Source organism: Thyridium curvatum (assembly GCF_004353045.1).
Source record: "Thyridium curvatum strain D216 chromosome Unknown NODE_73_length_209619_cov_86.844896, whole genome shotgun sequence".
Taxonomy (NCBI): Eukaryota; Fungi; Ascomycota; class Sordariomycetes; order Thyridiales; family Thyridiaceae; genus Thyridium; species Thyridium curvatum.
This window is the reverse complement of record NW_022156828.1, coordinates 168209-185931: the sequence shown is the minus strand read 5'-3', so window position 1 is coordinate 185931 and position 17723 is coordinate 168209. Positions and strand designations below refer to the sequence as shown.

Below are 17723 nucleotides of genomic sequence, written 5' to 3'. Positions count from 1 at the left end.
GGTAACTGGGTACGATGTTATATCCTGCTTCGAGAACACACTGGTATACATGACGTATCGGCGACATCCCAACGAGTTAGAAAACGCCTTGAAGCTCAGGCCGGATCCAGAGTTCAGTGGAGTCGGTGAAGTTCAACTTTGGAAACGAAGGACACTGTCAGCCGGGACGCGGCCAGGCTTTCCTCCGAACGCCGCGGGCAGTGGGCCACGGTCGGATTTGAGCACCGGCTCCAGATACAGAGGGTGAGCGACAGCTTGAGCGTATATACCGAGCCCTTGACGGGACGGGAGATTTGTGTCTCCGAGCCTGTCCCCAAGCCATTACTGGTCATGTTCGTAAAGGAGAAGAGTGGCTCATACAGCATGCTTAGGACAGAAAGTTAGTCGATGCCCATGGCGAATCATCTCTCTCAAACTGGAATACTAACTTGGACAGTCCCCTTGCTATCTCCAGTCGTGAGGGAGAACAGTCTCATCCTCCAACCTAAATCCGAATCTGGAAAGAATAGTTTCACCGTCAAGAAGCTGACTTGACAGCTCTTGGAATCCAAGATCTCATTCGGCGAGGTCACTGTACAATCGGGCTACCAAGAAAATCATCCGGGACTCCCAGGTCGTCATCCTCCTCTGCAGCGGTGCCTAGAATACCAATGCTTCCTGCATTCGAGCTCCATGCCGAAATCTTCGAACGGGGGAACATAGCAGAATTAAGTGAAGAAGCCAGTCGAGAGGTAACAAGGGAGTTACGTAGCTAAGGGAATTTTCTTTGTTAGTTCTATCTTCTTTTGTCGGATATACAAAATAAGGATTCAATGCAAATTAATAAATGAAGGCACAAGCTCTGAGTCTCTGTTTAGAGAAGAGGATTGTTCTTATGAAATCATATCCGATGTCCGCGAATTATATTCGACTCAATTAGCACTTGGTAGTGCTGATTGGACCTTTCTGAAAGACCAAGACACTGTCAAACCAATATCTTCATGGTCGACATTAGAATTAACTTATTTTCCCTAGTCATTCTTGACAGACTTTTGGATGCTGTTATGATGGATGCTCAAATTTCAAAGCTTGAGGTAATTATAACCTCCATAAGCTGTAAGTTGAAGCACATGTCCCATTCATATAGCTGTAGTCGTCGAAGTTGGCGCCTAACAAAAATGCTTGCACTCAGGATAGCACTCGCCGCCAGACTTAAGAAGCTTAAAGCCGATCACTACATGCAGGTTCCGGGACGTTAATAATCCAGCACTGGGACTACCGCGCCCGTGCCTGATGAAAAGTCAGCAGATCATGGGCCCGGCTAAAGGTGAGGGAGGAGCTGGCGCTTGGCACCAATGACAACGCAAGCCAAGAGTGCAAGGATCGATTTACAGATGACTGTCAAATAGTCACTGCAGCCGGAAATTTACCAGATTGACCATCTGCCGGCATGCTGGCCGTTCCGCCGGCACTTCTACAAGTAGAAGACATAGGGTCCCATCGCCGCTACTTATTATTTACGATGCCGTGCCGCGCTGACTGGATGTGCGGTTCCTATCTCAGAGTAAGTGCTGAGATCGATCCCCAGGTAGATAGCCATGGGATTGCTGCAATTTGTCTTGACCCTTGCGACCGCATGCCATGCGGTCAACGGGCTCGATGCTGAAGTCGTCTCTGGGCGTGTGGCGTCGCCACGGGTGGATGCTATGCGGCGCGACTACAATGCCAAAGCATCACACTCTTTGCCCTTGAGAAAGGGTGTCAGGAAGCCGGGCCCGGGAAGCGCTCTTCAGCGGAGACAAAATGGCACAGCGCAAGTGGTCAACCACAATGACTTGTACTACATCGTGGACATTGAGGTCGGCGACCAGACCATCCCGGTGAATGTCGATACTGGATCGAGCGACACGTGGTTCGTCCAGGCCCCGTTTCAGTGTGTCGACATGATCGGGATTCCTCGACAGGTAAGCAGGCGCTCTTTCTTGTTTCATCTGTCCCACGTTTACTGCTGTCCGCAGACGAGCTTCTGCTGACTCCCAGGTCCGACATCAGATGAAGCACTGCGGCTTCGGCTCCGGCTTCAACGGCAACTTTTCGGGCGGTGCCATCCCCAACATCCGCTTCTCCCGCTCGTATGGAGACGGAACCTTCGTCTCAGGTTACTTTGGGTACGAGGACGTCACCCTGGGCGGGCTCAAGGTGCCGCACCAGCAGCTCGCCATGGTCAACTTCACCTACTGGTGGGGCGAGGGCCTGACATCCGGCCTGCTGGGCCTCGCCTACCCGTTCATGACGGGCATCGATGAGCCGTCGCAGCAGTACGACCCCATCTTCACAAACATGTGGAAGCGGGACAAGTCCGTGGCGCCCATGTTCAGTCTCGCGCTGTCGCGGGAGGACCCGGCCGCGAAGACCGAGAGCAGCTTGCTGGCGTTTGGGGGTGTTCCTCGCGGGGTCGACTACGATGAGGACTCGTGGGCCAAGGCGCCGATTCAGTCGATGGAGATGATGCAGGGATGGGGCATCGACAAGCCCGAGCGCGGCCTCTACCTTATTATCGCGGACAACTTTATTTACGGGCCGCGGAATGGGACCGCAGAGGATGCAAAAACGCTGCAGCTGGGCTCTCCAGCGAGTCTGGATGGCATGACGACGAATTTGACACAGTTCCCTGTGCTGATAGATGCTGGGTCGACGATGACCAGATTGCCGGCCGGTAAGTGCACATATCACTTCTGGACTGGGTTGCTCTCGCCACCACCCCAGGGGCTTTAATGTAGCTGACTGACAGATCCACCGCACAGCCATGGCTCGAGAAGTATTCGCCGCCTTTGATCCGCCGGCAGAGTATCTGTATAGCGAGGGTGCTTGGTATGCCGATTGCAAGGCCAAAGCTGCAGCCTTTGGCGTCACCATTGGGGGCAAGACTTTTTGGATCCAACCCTCGGACCTACTACGACAGAGTACTCGAGACCGGGAGACGAAATCCAAGTGCCGTGTGGGCCTCTACGACGACGAGGTGCCTCCGTACGTACTGGGCATCACCTTTCTAACCAATGTCGTAGCGGTGTTTGACGTGGGCGCGACGGAGATGCGATTTGCAGCTAGGAAACATTACTGAGAGCACTTCCATCAGAATCATCAAGTCCTTGGGAAGTCTTCCGGACAGTGCAAGATGGTAACGTTGAGGACAGCGTATGCAATGGTACAATCACTCCTACTGGTCACTACAGCTGGCGCAGATTCGAGAGGAGTGATGATACCTCAAAGCAGTGTTGCGCAAGAAACTCATTGTCTGCGCAGACCTCCGGGAAATTATGGATCAAATCATGATGCTACGCTGTGCCTGTATATATCTTTCAGCTATGTTTTATTCGTAATACACTGTTCGAACACTTGCAAGTGAAAACCGGCCTATCATCGAAGCTGTCTCAAGTTCGAAGCTGCACCACATGATCTAAACATCCTTTCTACTCCGCACCTAATATATCGGCTCTGACTCTAAGCTGCAGGAGGCGTCGAACTTCGGCGGGGTTTTGGAATCACAGACTACCTGCAATGCGAGCCACCCTTGGCGATGAGGGTTTGTAAGTTGGTCTTCCCTGCCATTTGTCGGCGACAGTACCGAAAGGGAGTTGAGATCCCAGCCTGCAAATGTGTGTCCATCTCCATGTGGCGGAGTTTGTCGGAGAATTTTCTGGCCGATCAGCCAATGAATGTCTTCACCTGACTATTAATGCCAGCCGAGCAATATTAATGACCGAGTGTGCAGCCGCGATCGATCAAACCCCCTGCATAGCTCTCCGAGGCTATACCATATTCGCGAAAGGGGGGTCAAAGCATGTGGGAGTGCAAAGTCTTGGCATCGTCCCCGTCCGACATCCACGTGCTTTGAGGTTCATATTCGCGCTTGGAGCGAACTAGTTATTCGGTCCGGCTGCGATCCAGATCTTGGCCGGGGAGACATCTCGACTCTGCAATCGGCCGAGCCGGCAGTTGAGGTGCGTTGTTATCCTGTTTATGCGGGGCTCCACGGGGGCTTGAAGCGTGTGTGCCTCGGAGAGATCTTAGCTAAACCTGGGGAAGGAGGCTTTGCACCTCTCCCCACCTGCTACGTCAATGAGCGCCGCTGTCATCAACGGGGAAAGATGAGTCCTACAGCCTGTCGTGGATGTAGGGATTCTCCTCGGCCTCAATATGGCCGCTTCTGATCAAAAGGGCCGACAGCTGCACTAGTATTCTGGGCGAGAGCTAAAGGCACCTTGCACATCAGGCACATCAGGAACATGAAGGAGGCGGTGGGCTTGAGTTGATGTATATATATTCAGGCTGGCTTGCTCATGGGGAAGGGAGACGGGTCAAGCCACGATATCGTCAACAATACTGGCCAGTACCCCGAGATCTCAGCAAAGAAACAGCCATCAACATGAAGATATTCAGCACCGTTCTTGCCACTCTGGCTCTCGTCCCTTCAGTCTGGGGCCACGGATACATGACGATTCCTAAAAGCCGCACTCGTCTTGGAGCAGAGGTGGTTATCTTTCCCCCGACATTTCCTTCTTTTGGTTATTGCACGAATCTTCCCTGAAGGTGGCTGACCTGAAGAAACTCTATCTATCATAGGCCAAGCTCGACTCTTGTCCAGAGTGCTCCATCCTCGAGCCAGTCAACGCCTGGCCCAACGTTACAGAGGCCCGCGTCGGCCGGAGCGGCCCCTGCGGCTACAACGCCCGCGTCAGCATCGACTACAACAAGCCCGGCAGCGACTGGGGCAAGGCGCCGGTCGTGACGTACCGCGCGGGGCAGGTCGTCGACGTGGAGTGGTGCGTCGACCACAACGGCGACCACGGCGGCATGTTCACGTACCGCATCTGCCAGGACCAGGCCCTCGTGGACAAGTTCCTCGACCCGAACTACCTGCCGACCGAGGCCGAGAAGCAGGCGGCCGAGGACTGCTTCGAGGCCGGCACGCTGAGCTGCACCGACGTCGGCGGGCAGCAGTGCGGCTACAACCCGGACTGCCAGCAGGGCCAGGCGTGCTGGCGCAACGACTGGTTTACCTGCAACGCGTTCCAGGCGGGCGACCGCCGCGCCTGCCAGGGCGTCGACAACGGCCCGCTCGGCGCCTGCTACACGTCCATCGCCGGCGGCTTCACCGTGACCAAGAAGATCAAGATCCCCGACTACGTCTCCGGCCACACCCTGCTGTCGTTCCGGTGGAACTCCTTCCAGACGCCGCAGGTCTACCTGTCGTGCGCCGACATTGCCATCACCGGTGGGTCGGGTACCAATCCCAAGCCTTCTACTACCGTCTCCGCCCCGTCAACCCTGACCACGACGACGAGGGCCTCGACGACGACGACTGGCTCTGGCTGCACGCCCGCGGCGAGCGTCGACGTGACGTTCAACCAGGCCGTCAAGACCAGCTTTGGCGAGACGATCAAGATCGCGGGCTCGATCCCGGCTCTCGGCAACTGGGACACGTCCGCCGCTCCAGCCCTCTCGGCAGCCAAGTACACCAGCTCAAACCCAGTCTGGACGTTGACTAACAAATTTACTGCCGGGCAGGCGTTTGAATTCAAGTTCATCAAGGTGAGCTCGAGCGGAGCGGTGACTTGGGAAAGCGGGCCGAACAGGTCCTTTGCAGTCCCAAAGTCCTGCGAGACGACGGCTACGGTGTCCGCAACGTGGCGGTAGAACATACATGATCGACTTCTTTTGGCTCGAGGACAGATGTGATTGCAAAGTATGCATGGACTGTATATATTAAGGTCAAGAATCATTGGTCGTTTGAGGTTATCACATTTCATGAGAACGAATATTTTGCATGTAGTGTATGTGCACACTTCGAAAAAGGCTAAAACTATCAAAGAGACATCTTTTGCTAGAAGATCATACCTCTGTACGTACCATCCTGATCTACCAATAATTGTTCCCATTGTTCCCATTCGCTTGGGTCGGCATTAAAGGTCAAGAGATCGGGAAACGTGAAGGGTTCGGTCGCACCCAAGCTGGCGACGGCGTCTTCGCCTTCCAGCACGTCATGGTCATCAGTCGAAACCTGTCCAGCAGTAGCGGGTCTGGCCTTCTGCATCGAGTCATCTTCTCCGGTCCCGGCATCTGGATTTCGACATTGACGAATCGCAGTGATATAGTACGGCGCAGGTGGTTCCGGAAGCCCCTCGGCCGCAGCAGCAGCAACGTACTCGCCCCAGACCTCCAGCGTCCAGGCGCCGAGGGCTTTGTAGACGGCGCCGGCCGACTCCTCAAACATCTGGGGGTAGTACGAGAAGACCCGGCCGATCAGCTCCCACACCCTGTCGACCTCGGGCCCCGTCCGGCGGCGCCGCGCCTCGATGAGCGCGTAGAGGATGGCGTTCCAGAGGAAGTTGGTCCCGTGGTGCCACATGTACTTCTCCAGGCCCTGGTGCCCGCCCCTCGTCAGCGTGATGTACTCGAGCTGCTTCATGGCGTTGGCGAAGATGAGGTCGCGCTCGCTCTGCGGCACCTCGCCGCCGGCAGCCCCGGCGAACTGCCGCGGGTCGTGGGCGAAGAGCCTCATCTTGTTGATGCCCGAGCGCAGCGTGATCAGCACGAAGGCGTCCAGGGAGCTCGCGGGGTCGCAGTAGCGCAGGAACCTCTTCTCCATGCTGTCCTCGTACTCCTTGATCATGCTGTCCTTCTGTGCGAGAGTCATGTCTGAATTGCAGAGAGCCTCCCATCGCAGATCGCCGGGATCGAAGGGCGTGAAGCTGCGGAGGACCTCGAGTATGGCGCACTTCACGAGGCAGAAAGTGACTTCTGTGATGCCAGGGCGCTCTTCAGGGAACTCGGTCATGTCGGGATGGAGGTCTCGGTCGAACACATTCAAGGGCACCTTGGTGTCGGCAGTACAGGCGTCAAGAGAGGGCCTGGTGCCCAGAACACCGGAGAGGCGAACATCTATCTGCACGATATGCCACCAAAGTCGCCGCCGCATCTCGGTCTCAAAAGGCGAGAGCCCGAGTGCTTCGCCGTCGCGGTGAAGCCCCATCCTGCGCGCGATACGGATGGCAATCCCGGACATGACGAAGATCGTGTCAACCCGGTATCTCTCCTTTACACACGTCTTTTGTGGGGCCGTAGATTAGAAAATCTCTAGGAAAGGCGCAGGACTTGGGCTGGCGTGCGACTCACCAAGAAGAGAACGTAAGCCCGGAGGGTCATCGGACTGGACGTTGACATGAAGCCCGCGTTGGTCAGTGCCTGCCGCGTGGCGATTCTGTACCGCGAATACAGGGCAGGTCTGGCGCCCTCGAGCACTCTCTGGCACTCGTCTTCTCCAAGTGTGGTGACGGCCGCAAGGCATATTGCAAACATAACGGCCTCCTCTTCTTTGGGGAGGCGCTGACCCTGAGACAAGCGCTGGTGTATCGAGGCCCATAGAGAAGGCATGTGCAGGATCTTCATCATTGGGTCGAAGCGATCGAGATAGACGCCTTTGATCTTCTGCAGCAAGGAAAGGGGTGGATAGACACCAATGAGGTCGTGAAGAGTGGAGTTATCCGTAGGCTCGAAGAACATGCCGCTTTCGTCAAGATTGAGGTCGTCCGTGGGTGTTCCGATACCAGCGACTTCTGGATGGTGAAACTAGCGATAGTCAGGGCAACGATATGACTCCCAATGCCGGAGGAGCACTGTGTGGCTTACCTGTGGTCCCATGTTTGACCAAGGTGCGCTGGGAAAGGATCAGGAATCGTGTCCGAATGGTCGAGTGCGGACTCGGCTTACCTGTCAAAATACCGCGACGCAGCTTTGTTTGTCAAGAGCCTTGGTTCGGACCCTTTGGAACTAACTAGACGATGTACATCCTGGCCCGGCGAATCCGTGGCAGCATCGGGATCGTGGGATGTCCTGTCCAGGTCAGCCACGCCTTTGCCGTTGCCGTTGTCGTCGTCATATTCATGCCCGTCGTCAGCATCGTCGGATGGCTCGACCTTGTGGCCGTAGGCACACAAGAGCTCCTCATACCGCTTCAGCCTCTCATGCAGACCTTCCTTCGGAGGCTTGGTTCTCTTTCGCCTCCCGCGCACCGGGGCCACAAAGCTGCACTGCTTCTCTGCACGGACGCAGTTGGTGCAGGGAGAGTGCCGGTCGCATTTGACTTTGCGCTGCCGGCAGGTCACGCACGAAAAGCTTTGGAGATTCCCGGCCGATGAAATTAAATTGGTTGCAGTCGGCTCGGCCATATCAGTGTGTGTTTTGAAGATGACTCAATGCGGGCGGCGTTGAGCGTTGTCGAGAGAGCGATGGTGGAATATCTCGGTGCTCGGGGGTGAAAAAGTGCATTTATGAGCCCCGAGCCCCAGATCGGAAGTTATTATTGGTGCCAAAAACGCCGTCAGATCTGGTGTTAGTGCCAAATCCGTTAACGCCGTGTTAGTCATTAAACATTTATAACAGACCGAGTTGATCTCGTAGAAAGACGACTTTTCTGTCTTTCAAAAACGTGGATAACTACTATTTCTCTTCTATCTCTGGTCTCAGTCTTTCTTTTGTTTCATACGTTGCCCAAAACTCAGGCCTTTTCGTTTTGTATCTGTTGGAACACTCCTCGTCCGTCGTCGCCATGTCTGGCACATCATCAGAATCGGGCGAAGGGTCCGCAAACACGGCCACTCAATCCCCTATTAGCGAGAAGATGGAATACCCGGGCTTTAAAAAGAGAATAGTCATTATGGCGGCCGTGTACCTGGCCCTGTTCTTGGTGACTCTGGTAAGCACGAGCCTCAGTCATAAAGTTGAGAAGAAAAAGACCAAAGTCTCCCAACCTCTTGTCTGACACGTCGCCGGATTCCAGGACCAAAACATCATCGCCACAGCCATCCCGAGAATTACAGACGAGTTCAACTCTCTGGGCGACGTCGGCTGGTACGGAACGGCCTATATCCTGTCCATGTGCAGCCTCCAGCTGCTCATGGGGAAAGTCTACAAGTTCTACGCTGCCAAGCCCCTGTTCCTCGCCGGGTGCGCCCTCTTCGAGATTGGCTCAGCCATCTGCGGCGCCGCGCCCAACTCGATCGCCTTCATCCTCGGCCGCGCCATCTCGGGCGTGGGGTCCTCGAGCATGTTCTCCGGCGTCATGGTCATCATGTTCCACACCATACCGCTGCAGCAGCGGCCCATCTACCAGGGCTTCTTCGGGGCCGTCTTTGCCGTCGGGTCTGTCATCGGGCCGCTCGTGGGAGGCACGTTCACGGACAAGGTGACCTGGCGGTGGTGCTTCTACATCAACCTCCCCGTGGGCGCCGTGTCGATCCTTGTCACTGCGCTCTTCCTCGACCTGCCCGGCCAGCGACTGGACGCCCGACCCGACGGGTGGATCGCCAAGGTGAAGCAGCTCGACCCCCTCGGCAACCTGGTCTTCCTGCCCGGCATCGTCTGCCTCGTCCTGGCGCTGCAGTGGGGCGGCACCGAGTACCCCTGGGACTCGGCACGCGTCATTGTCCTGTTCGTCCTCTGCGGCGTCTTCTGCTGCGCGTTTGGCGGCGTCCAGGTCTGGAAGGGGGAAAAGGCGACGGTCCCTCCCCGCATCGTCACCCAGCGCAGCATCGCCGCGGCCATCTGGTTCGGCTTCTTCAACGGCGCGGGGCTGATGGTCATGCTCTACTACCTCCCGATCTGGTTCCAGGCCGTCAAGGGCGTCAGCGCCATGAAGTCGGGCATCATGCTCCTGCCCATGGTCCTCTCCACCGTCATCGGGTCTCTCTCCACCGGCTTCGCCATCTCCCGGGTCGGGTACTACGCGCCCTTCTTCCTCGTCAGCTCCGTCTTGGTCCCGCTCGGCGCCGGCCTCCTGACGATGTTGACCCCGTCGAGCGGGCACCCCGAGTGGATCGGGTACCAGGTCATTTTCGGCCTGGGCGTCGGCGTGGGCACGCAGCAGCCCCTGGTCGTCGCGCAGACGATCCTGGACAGGTCCGACATCGCTACCGGAACCTCTATCGTCACCTTTACGCGCTTCGTCGGCTCGGCCGTCTTCCTCCCGGTGGCGCAGAACGTGTTCATCAACGGGCTGGTCAACAGGCTGTCCAACCTCCCCGGCATCGACCCGCAGGCTGTGATCAAGGGCGGCGCGACGGAGCTGAGGAGTCTCGTGGGCAGTGACGATCTGGCAGTGATGCTCTCCGACTACAATGCCGCCGTCATCGACGCCTTCTACATCGCAGTCGCGACTAGCGCCGTGACCATTTTCGGCAGCGTCTTTGTCGAATGGCGCAGCATCCACAAGAAGGCCGAAAGGGCCGGCTCGAGCAGTCAGGAGAGGGTGTGAGGACTGGTGAGACGGTGTGAGGTAGAGTTGGCCCGCTTCATGGAGAGAGAGCAGGTTGTAAAAACACTGTATAATAGAATATCCCACCACATGGCATTCTTGGCGTACGGACCCTCCGACCCCGGACACTAGGTTAGCACCGGCATTGGGTGGAGAGCCGTAGATCGATGTTGACAAAAGGGCGCGCATGACGTCCCTAGAGACTTCCCATGCGGAGGAGTATCAGTCATCAATCTTTGTTGGTCAAAGTCTCGCATTTACCATAAAAAAAAAGAATCTTCTGGTCATCAGAACGGTTTTCATATCTGCGCTGAGAAAACATCAAGGGAAACAGAGAGAAACTAAACTCGGTAAAAATGCCTACAGACGTAGAGAGCGAAGTCGTCGCCGTGGAACTACGGGTGCGAAATCAAGAGCTACACGATGCTGGTCTGGTCTGTGGTGGCGGCGACACGGAACCCAGGAGCTCGGTCGTCCATCGTTTGAAGCCGGTCGACCGCGGGCGGGATGCCTGGACAATCCTGATTGCGGGCTTCATTTTCGAGGCTTTCTTCTGGGGTCAGTACTGCCTACCTGCTTACGTTTGTCTGAACCCGGTCGAGCCCACGCTGACCTGGTCATCTTGATTCAAGGCTTCCCCATGTGCTTTGGAGTATTCCAGAACTATTACTCGCATCTTCCCGAGTTCCAGCAGGACAGCGACAACATCGCGCTCATCGGCGTCCTGGCCCAGGGCCTGCCCTTTCTCGCGGCGCCGGTCTCTACGATGCTCACCAAGCGCTTCCCGAGGTACCACCGGCATCAGATCTGGATCGGCTGGCCCATGCTGATCCTGGGCCTCCTGGCCGCGTCGTTTGCCCAGTCGGTGGACGCGCTCATCGGTACGCAGGGGGTCCTGTACGGCGTGGGCTTCGTCACGGTCACGTACCCCATCGTCGGCATGATCAACGAGTGGTTCGTCGCGCGCAAGGGCATGGCCTTTGGCGTCATATCGTCAGCCTCGGGCGCCACGGGCGCCGTGATGCCGTTCGTCATCGAGGCGCTGCTCGCGAGGTACGGCTACCGGACGACCCTCCGCGCCTGCGCCGTGGCCATGACCGTCCTCACGGCGCCGCTGATCCCACTGTTCAAGGACCGGCTGCCGGCCTCGGAGCAGGCGGTGCTGGCCAGGACCGACTGGTCCTTCCTCAGGAAGCCGCTGTTCTGGGTGTTTGCCTCTGCCATCCTCATCCAGGGTCTGGGCTTCTTCTTCCCCGTGGTCTTCCTCCCCTCCTACGCGTCGGCGCTCGGCCTGCCGTCGATGCAGGGCGCTCTGCTCGTGGCGCTCATGTGCATAGCCCAGGTCCTCGGGCAGCTCTTCTTCGGCTACATGTCGGACAGGCAGTCGGTCAGCTTCCTGGCCGTCGTCTGCTGCGTGGCGGCGTCGGCCGCGGCCTTCGTCTTCTGGGGCATGGGCAAGTCGATCGCGTTCCTGGCCGCCTTCAGCCTGGTCTACGGCTTCTTCGGCTTCGGCTTCGGCACCATGCGCGTGGCCATGGGCCGCGCCGTCAGCGACGACCCGGCCACCGTCTTCACCATCTTCTCCATCTACGTCTTCCTCATGGGCGTCGGCAACGTGCTCGTCGGGCCGATCAGCGCCGCCCTGCTGTCCCCGTCCAGGGGCGGCCTGGCGCGGTCGAGCTACGCGGCGGGCAAGTACGAGGGCACCGTCGTCCTGACGGGGGCCTCGTCGCTTGCCGCCGGGCTGGTCCTGGCGCTGTGGCATGGGTACGACAAGGTCCTGCGAACCAAGTAGGCGCTGCCGGTTCACGCGCGTTGCGGTCCGCCATGCCGGGGTTCCTGCGGCGCTACCCGATGCGGCGACGAGGAGACAGTGCGACTTGGGTTGGAAACGCCCTAGCGAGGCGCCATGTGGAGGGGGGTTTGTCTCTTTTTGTGATCTGAAGTGGCGGCTTTGGGACGAGAATCCATCTCAAGGGCGGAGCTTGATCGTCGGCCAGGATCTCGTGTCTCAGGTTGCCATTCTGTCGGCTCCACCTGCCACTTCGCTACAGCGTGAGCGTGGCGGCGAGCGAGCGAGCGAGCAGGGGTCTGCACGTAAGTTTCAGCTTGCGACCAGATGGTGATGCATAACCGACCACCTGAGAGGATTTCCTCGACGTCGCGCCATGCTCAAAATAGGAATCGGCACCATCCCAAACGTCCAGCTTTCTCGATCGACCCCGGCACAAGCCTTGGATCCCCATGATCCTGCACGTCTCAGCGATCGGTGGGCCCAGCTCCTTACCTGGATAGCACCATGCCAAGCATAGAACCATGCTTACTCTGGTCTTTTGACACCCTCGACATGGTCTGGGGAGGGTCGCATGCAGCCGAGGCAGCCTCTGCTAGTGAAACTCACGATGGCTGCGCCCCGACGGGGAGAGTATATAAGTGCCAGTGGTCCGGCGCTCGTGTCACTTGCCTTGTCCTGCTCCCTCATTCCTTTCAACTCATCCCTTTCACTTCAACTTCTTTTCTTGCTTTCTTAGCCGCCGGTCGGACTACTTCTCATATTGCCCTCTTGAAGAGAACCGTCACTTAACACACACACACACACAACCGACTCACCACCATGAAGATCTCAGCCACCGCCATCATCTTCGCATTCGCCGCGCTGGCCAGCGCCTCCACCGTCGACGTCGAGGGCGTCTCCGGCCTCCGCCGCGACAGCCTCGCCCTCGACACCCGCCAGAACCGGAACGGCGGCGCCAACAACGGCCGCCCCGTTCCCACCGGCGCCTGCTGCGTCGAGGCGACCAGCCTGAAGCAGGACGTCTGCAACGTCAACGGCCAGCAGGGCCGCTGCGTGCCGGCTGGCGTCAACAACTGTAAGCAGTCGGAGATATTTGATTACGCGTTGTGTGTGTGTGTGAATGAAACGCTAATATCGGTGTTCAACAACTTACTTAGGCGGCACACGGCTTACCTGCATCGAGCAGAACAGGCTGACCTGCAACCCCAACCAGCTGGAGCGAGGCCGGCCCCTGTGCAGACTTCGCCAGGGTGCGTAAGCATATCATCGTGGTGGACTCGGGGCCGTTCTGTCAACTCCCCAAGTCATTTAGTGTCGGTAGACAATTGAGAACAGTCAGACTTGTGATTTTTATTTGTGCCGCTTGAAGTGATTTTCGATGCTTCAAAGGAATAGGATGCCTACATAAGGCAGTGTGACATTCCATATTCTTATCAGTCGTGGGTGGGTTTCCATGCCTACATAACTGCGAAGCGGTACGGTTTCTCTATTTCTACTCTCACGGGATTAATGCCTGGCTCAGCCTGCATATTTTCTGCGTGGTAGCAATCCAGCTACATCTATTACATCTAAAATGCAATGACCCCCGCCGTCATTTGTGTATAGATATGTATGTATATATGCGCGCCTACTACGGCCTCAACATGAGACATATGAAAGACTTTCCGCCAAAAAAAGGGAGCGTGCAAGTAGTCAAAGTCGCTTCAGTCCGATCCGGCGCCGGTCGCCAATTCCAATTCGGAAGGACCTTGTCGGATTCTATGAGAGGTTGAGATGCCACAGCATCGTGTGCTGCGGCAGCATCTTGGCCTGCCCGCCTTGCTCGGCAGTGCCGCCGCCGAGGCCGCCTCCCACGCCGTCGTCCTCCCTCGGCCTCTGCGGTATCGTCATGACCATCATCTCCGGCCCCGCAGCCTCCGCGCCGAGGCCGAGACCCTCCGTCGCGAACTCCTCCTTCTTCACAGGGATGGCCGCCGCAGCTGGCCCGCCGCCGATGCCGGCGGCGGCGGTGGTGGTGGTGGTGGTGGCGGTTGTGACGTCGATGCCGTGCTTGTCCTTGATGTGCTTCTTCAGGTTGTCGAGCCGGCTGAAGGTCTTCTTGCAGCCGGCGATCTCGCAGGGGTAGCGCAGGCCGCGGTGGTTGTTCTTGTGCTTGCGCAGGTAGCCCTTGAGGTTCTCCTTGACGCCGCGGGGCTTCCAGTCGCAGAGGTCGCACCTGAGCTCGCCGCCCTCGTTGTTGTCGTCGTCCTCGGCCGCCGTCGACTCGGCCAGCGTCGTGTCCATCGAGATGGCGTCCGACTGGAGCGGCGACGCGAGGTCGTCCGCCGCCGCCGCCGCCGCCGCCTGGGCAAACGGGCTGCGGACGCCCCGGGGCGCGATGTCTGGTGCTTCTGGAGGTGGATTCCGGCCTCCTTCCGGCATCCCTCTCGCCACAGGGCTCGTGTTGAAGTTGATAAAGTCCTCGAACGAAGTGGCGCTCTGCGACGAGAAGCGGTTCGGCCGCAGAGGGCCGCCCACCGGGGACATACTAGCCGCGCCGAGCGACGAGGCGGAGCCGATCTCGGGGATCGACGCCGACCTCGGGTTTGGCGGGGACGAGATGGACGGCGCGGAGCCGCCCGGCTGCCTCGTCGCGAAGCTCGCCCTGCTTCGCTTCCGGGGCACCAGGGACCTCGAGTTGCGGATGGTCGCAAAGGGCGGCTGGCCGTGGCGCGACGACCAGAAGGGCGAGGTGGATGCCGAGTGCGTGTGCCCGCGGCCCGTGACCGACGACGTCCGCGACATGGCGATGAAGCCGCCCACGCTGTACATGGACGGCGGCGGTGCGAACGGCGACGGCTCGGAATACGGGAAAGCTCCCGCAGCGGCGGCGGCGCCGTGCATGTGCCCGGGCGGAGCCGGCTGAGCCGGCTGGGTGCTCGGCGGAGCCTCTTCCGGCTCCGTGGCCGAAGGGGAGCCGAGCTGTGATTGGATCTGCTGTATGCTGGGCGAGGGCAGGAGGCCGAGGTTATCCGTGCCGAAGCCGGACCAGTCGATGCCGCTGTCGGCGATGAGGGTGTCTGCGATCGAACTCGGCGTCCACGCTGCGCAGTCGGTCCTCTGGAGGTCACCCAGCGCCGAAGGCGGGTGTGACGGTGTGCCAAGCCCAAGTGTGTGCGGCGCCTCGGAGCCTTGGGCCGGGCTGGCGAAGACGCCTGGACTCCCGAGCTGCGACGGGATGGATGGGTTCGAGAGCTGGTCCCAGGTCGACACGGGCGACTTGTCGCTGACGGACGACCCCTCCAGGAAGGCTTTGGTCAAGTCGGCGGGCGACAGCGCCGCGAACTCGTTCTCGGGACCGCCGCCGATCGGGGTCCTGGGGCAGTCGTCGATGCGGTGCGGCGTCCAGCCCGACCACTCGGCCCAGCCCTTCTCATCCGTGGGGAACTCGTGGCAGCGGCGGCACTTCCAGCACTCGAACTCGCCCTGTGAGAGCTCCGGGCAGAAGAGCAGGTGCTGTATGAGGCTCAGGGGCTCCGTGAAGGCCTCGCGGCACTTCATCATGGGGCAGAAGCAAGGCTGGGGCCATGGCGAGTAGATGGCCTGGGAGTCGACGAAATCGCGCAGGAACATCAACAGCATGCGCGCCGTCGTCGGATTCTGGACGATGTTCCTCTCGTACCTTTTTTGTTTGTTTCCCAAGGGTCCAATGTCAGCGCGGCGCGATTTGCATGCGTAGCAGCCAGCGGCCGGTCCACGACGCAGGCAGGCAGTCATGGCCACTCACAAGCAAGAGACAGACTGCTCTATCAGGGAAGCTCTCTGGCTCGCGCCATTGTGAGGCGACTCGAACAACATGGATGGATCGCCGGCCGGTTCAACCATCTTGGGTCTGGGGCAATGGAGGCGCGGGGTGATACCGACATTGGCACGCACTGTCGAGTCGTCCCGTCTCGGCCAATGCTCGACGTCTCGAAGGAGAGATGCTGAGATGCAAGCCCGTTGTCTCGCAGGGCAGATCCGGGGGCTATTATTTGATCGTCTCGGACGACGGCGGCGGGAAGGGGGGGAAGGGAAACGCTTCGTTGGGTGCAGGGAGCCCAAGGCGGGGGGGCTAGAAATGCAGAGCGGCCGGGAAATCCTTGCTATGCGTGTCCTGCCGCGGGCTCTTGACAAATTCCTTACGCATATAGTACGGGGTGGTGGTGGTGGAGGGAGGCGGAAGCTTGAGCGTTGGCTCCTCCTCAACGGGTGCAAGCCGTGTGCCGCAATATCGCCATCTTGGCACTGCCAAAGTGCGAATCAGCCTGCCGCGATGGCCCCAGCAACAGCACGAGTCTCGACCCGGCGGGATGTCGAATGGGGAAAAGAGCAAGTGTGGAGGGGAGGGAAGAAAGAGGGAGGCAACGTGTGTGCGTGTACGTATCTGCGCGGGCGTGTGTGAGAGTGAGAGGGAGAGAGAGTCGCAGAACGAGAGGCGCAAAGGCAACACACGGCAAAGGGTGGAACAGAGAACAAGCAATGGTCAGCCGGCCGCGTTGCTACTTGGCTTTCTTGATTTAAATGAATTGTCTTTGCACCCTTCCTGGATCTGCAATCTTGATTGATAGACTGGACTTGGGCTCTCGAAGAGCACGAAACGAGCGGGCCCTCCCCCAGCCCCTACACCCCCTGCCATTCCTGCGCGATCCACATGGCGAACGAGCTTTGCAACGCGGGGATGGGAACGTGTGATTGATCGACTAACATAACCGGTTATGACGGGGGACAGGGGTGGCTGCTGCCACCCTCCAATACTTTGTACACGCATATATAGCCGGGAAGTCAAGGTCATATGTGGCTTGGGGGAAGGTGGCCCGCATCTCGGCTCGCGTGGGGACCAGACTCCAGGCGATAACTCGGTGAAGCTGCTTTCCTGCTTTCCGAGGGGGTTCGACGGGCATCTCGCTGAACTGTTATCTGCCGTCTTGGCGAGTCCGGGGCAGGGAGATGAAAGCTGGACGGCTGGTTCGACTTTGCGAGCGCACATCGTTCGACGTCGCCGGGAGATCACCAGCAGGCGAGGTCGAGCCGTCACCGCCACCGCAATGTCACCGGGAATCACTTGTGGGGTCCGCATCTTACAGCGGCTCTATATAACCTTGGACTGTCACTTGACCGAGCACGCCGCAGTTCATATAGCATGTCAGCAAGCGAACGGCCGATGCAGTAAAGGTCGTGACCAGCCTCGACATTGCTAGATGATGAGAGATCCGCGAGACCGACTCTGTCCACACAAGTTCCGGCGCTCTTTTCTATTCATTCGCAAAAGGCGTGTCAATAATCTGGTACACCAAGCCCGCTCCACCGTGGCTGATTGGTTGCTGCGAAGAGGCTGTTCCGGCTAAATAGGACCCTGGTCCCAAAGCTTGAATCACAGTCCAGCAGGATGGGATATGGTGTGGTTGGTTTGCAAGGCCATTCAGCGAATCGCAAGCTTGGTCCGGATGAGCGTACGATCCTAGTACGAGGGTTGATCTTCTAGGGCAATAAGGTCCAAGCTGTCACCACCCTTGTCCTGACGTCCGGTCAAGCCACACGACTTCAAGTTTGATGGCGTAGTGGTACTCTCTATGAGAGATAACTTTGTTAATAAACGGTCGCGGCTGGTGGCAACAT

At 58.4% G+C, this 17723-nt stretch overlaps 7 protein-coding genes across 7 annotated transcripts; 5 read left to right on the top strand and 2 right to left on the bottom strand.

Annotated features, from left to right (window-relative positions):
- Window positions 1–1577: 1577 nt before the first annotated feature.
- On the top strand, window positions 1578–3100 carry E0L32_009764 (uncharacterized protein; the record flags this gene model as incomplete). Its single annotated transcript, XM_031144762.1, has 3 exons — window positions 1578–1943; window positions 2020–2695; window positions 2784–3100. 3 exons carry the CDS (start codon window positions 1578–1580, stop codon window positions 3098–3100), a joined length of 1359 nt encoding a protein of 452 aa, XP_030990535.1.
- Window positions 3101–4405: 1305 nt separating this feature from the next.
- Window positions 4406–5676, top strand: E0L32_009763 (uncharacterized protein; the record flags this gene model as incomplete). The annotated part of the gene is made up of 2 exons (XM_031144761.1): window positions 4406–4510; window positions 4603–5676. 2 exons carry the CDS (start codon window positions 4406–4408, stop codon window positions 5674–5676), a joined length of 1179 nt encoding a protein of 392 aa, XP_030990534.1.
- Window positions 5677–5863: 187 nt separating this feature from the next.
- On the bottom strand, window positions 5864–8207 carry E0L32_009762 (uncharacterized protein; the record flags this gene model as incomplete). Its single annotated transcript, XM_031144760.1, has 4 exons — window positions 5864–7087; window positions 7156–7608; window positions 7669–7696; window positions 7750–8207. 4 exons carry the CDS (start codon window positions 8205–8207, stop codon window positions 5864–5866), a joined length of 2163 nt encoding a protein of 720 aa, XP_030990533.1.
- A 380-nt stretch (window positions 8208–8587) lies between these two features.
- Window positions 8588–10291, top strand: E0L32_009761 (uncharacterized protein; the record flags this gene model as incomplete). Its single annotated transcript, XM_031144759.1, has 2 exons — window positions 8588–8734; window positions 8819–10291. The coding sequence occupies 2 exons, from the start codon at window positions 8588–8590 to the stop codon at window positions 10289–10291; spliced, it is 1620 nt and encodes a 539-aa protein (XP_030990532.1).
- Window positions 10292–10647: 356 nt separating this feature from the next.
- On the top strand, window positions 10648–12086 carry E0L32_009760 (uncharacterized protein; the record flags this gene model as incomplete). Its single annotated transcript, XM_031144758.1, has 2 exons — window positions 10648–10849; window positions 10894–12086. The coding sequence occupies 2 exons, from the start codon at window positions 10648–10650 to the stop codon at window positions 12084–12086; spliced, it is 1395 nt and encodes a 464-aa protein (XP_030990531.1).
- An 819-nt stretch (window positions 12087–12905) lies between these two features.
- On the top strand, window positions 12906–13344 carry E0L32_009759 (uncharacterized protein; the record flags this gene model as incomplete). Its single annotated transcript, XM_031144757.1, has 2 exons — window positions 12906–13161; window positions 13244–13344. 2 exons carry the CDS (start codon window positions 12906–12908, stop codon window positions 13342–13344), a joined length of 357 nt encoding a protein of 118 aa, XP_030990530.1.
- A 500-nt stretch (window positions 13345–13844) lies between these two features.
- Window positions 13845–15950, bottom strand: E0L32_009758 (uncharacterized protein; the record flags this gene model as incomplete). The annotated part of the gene is made up of 2 exons (XM_031144756.1): window positions 13845–15747; window positions 15853–15950. 2 exons carry the CDS (start codon window positions 15948–15950, stop codon window positions 13845–13847), a joined length of 2001 nt encoding a protein of 666 aa, XP_030990529.1.
- Window positions 15951–17723: the final 1773 nt, after the last annotated feature.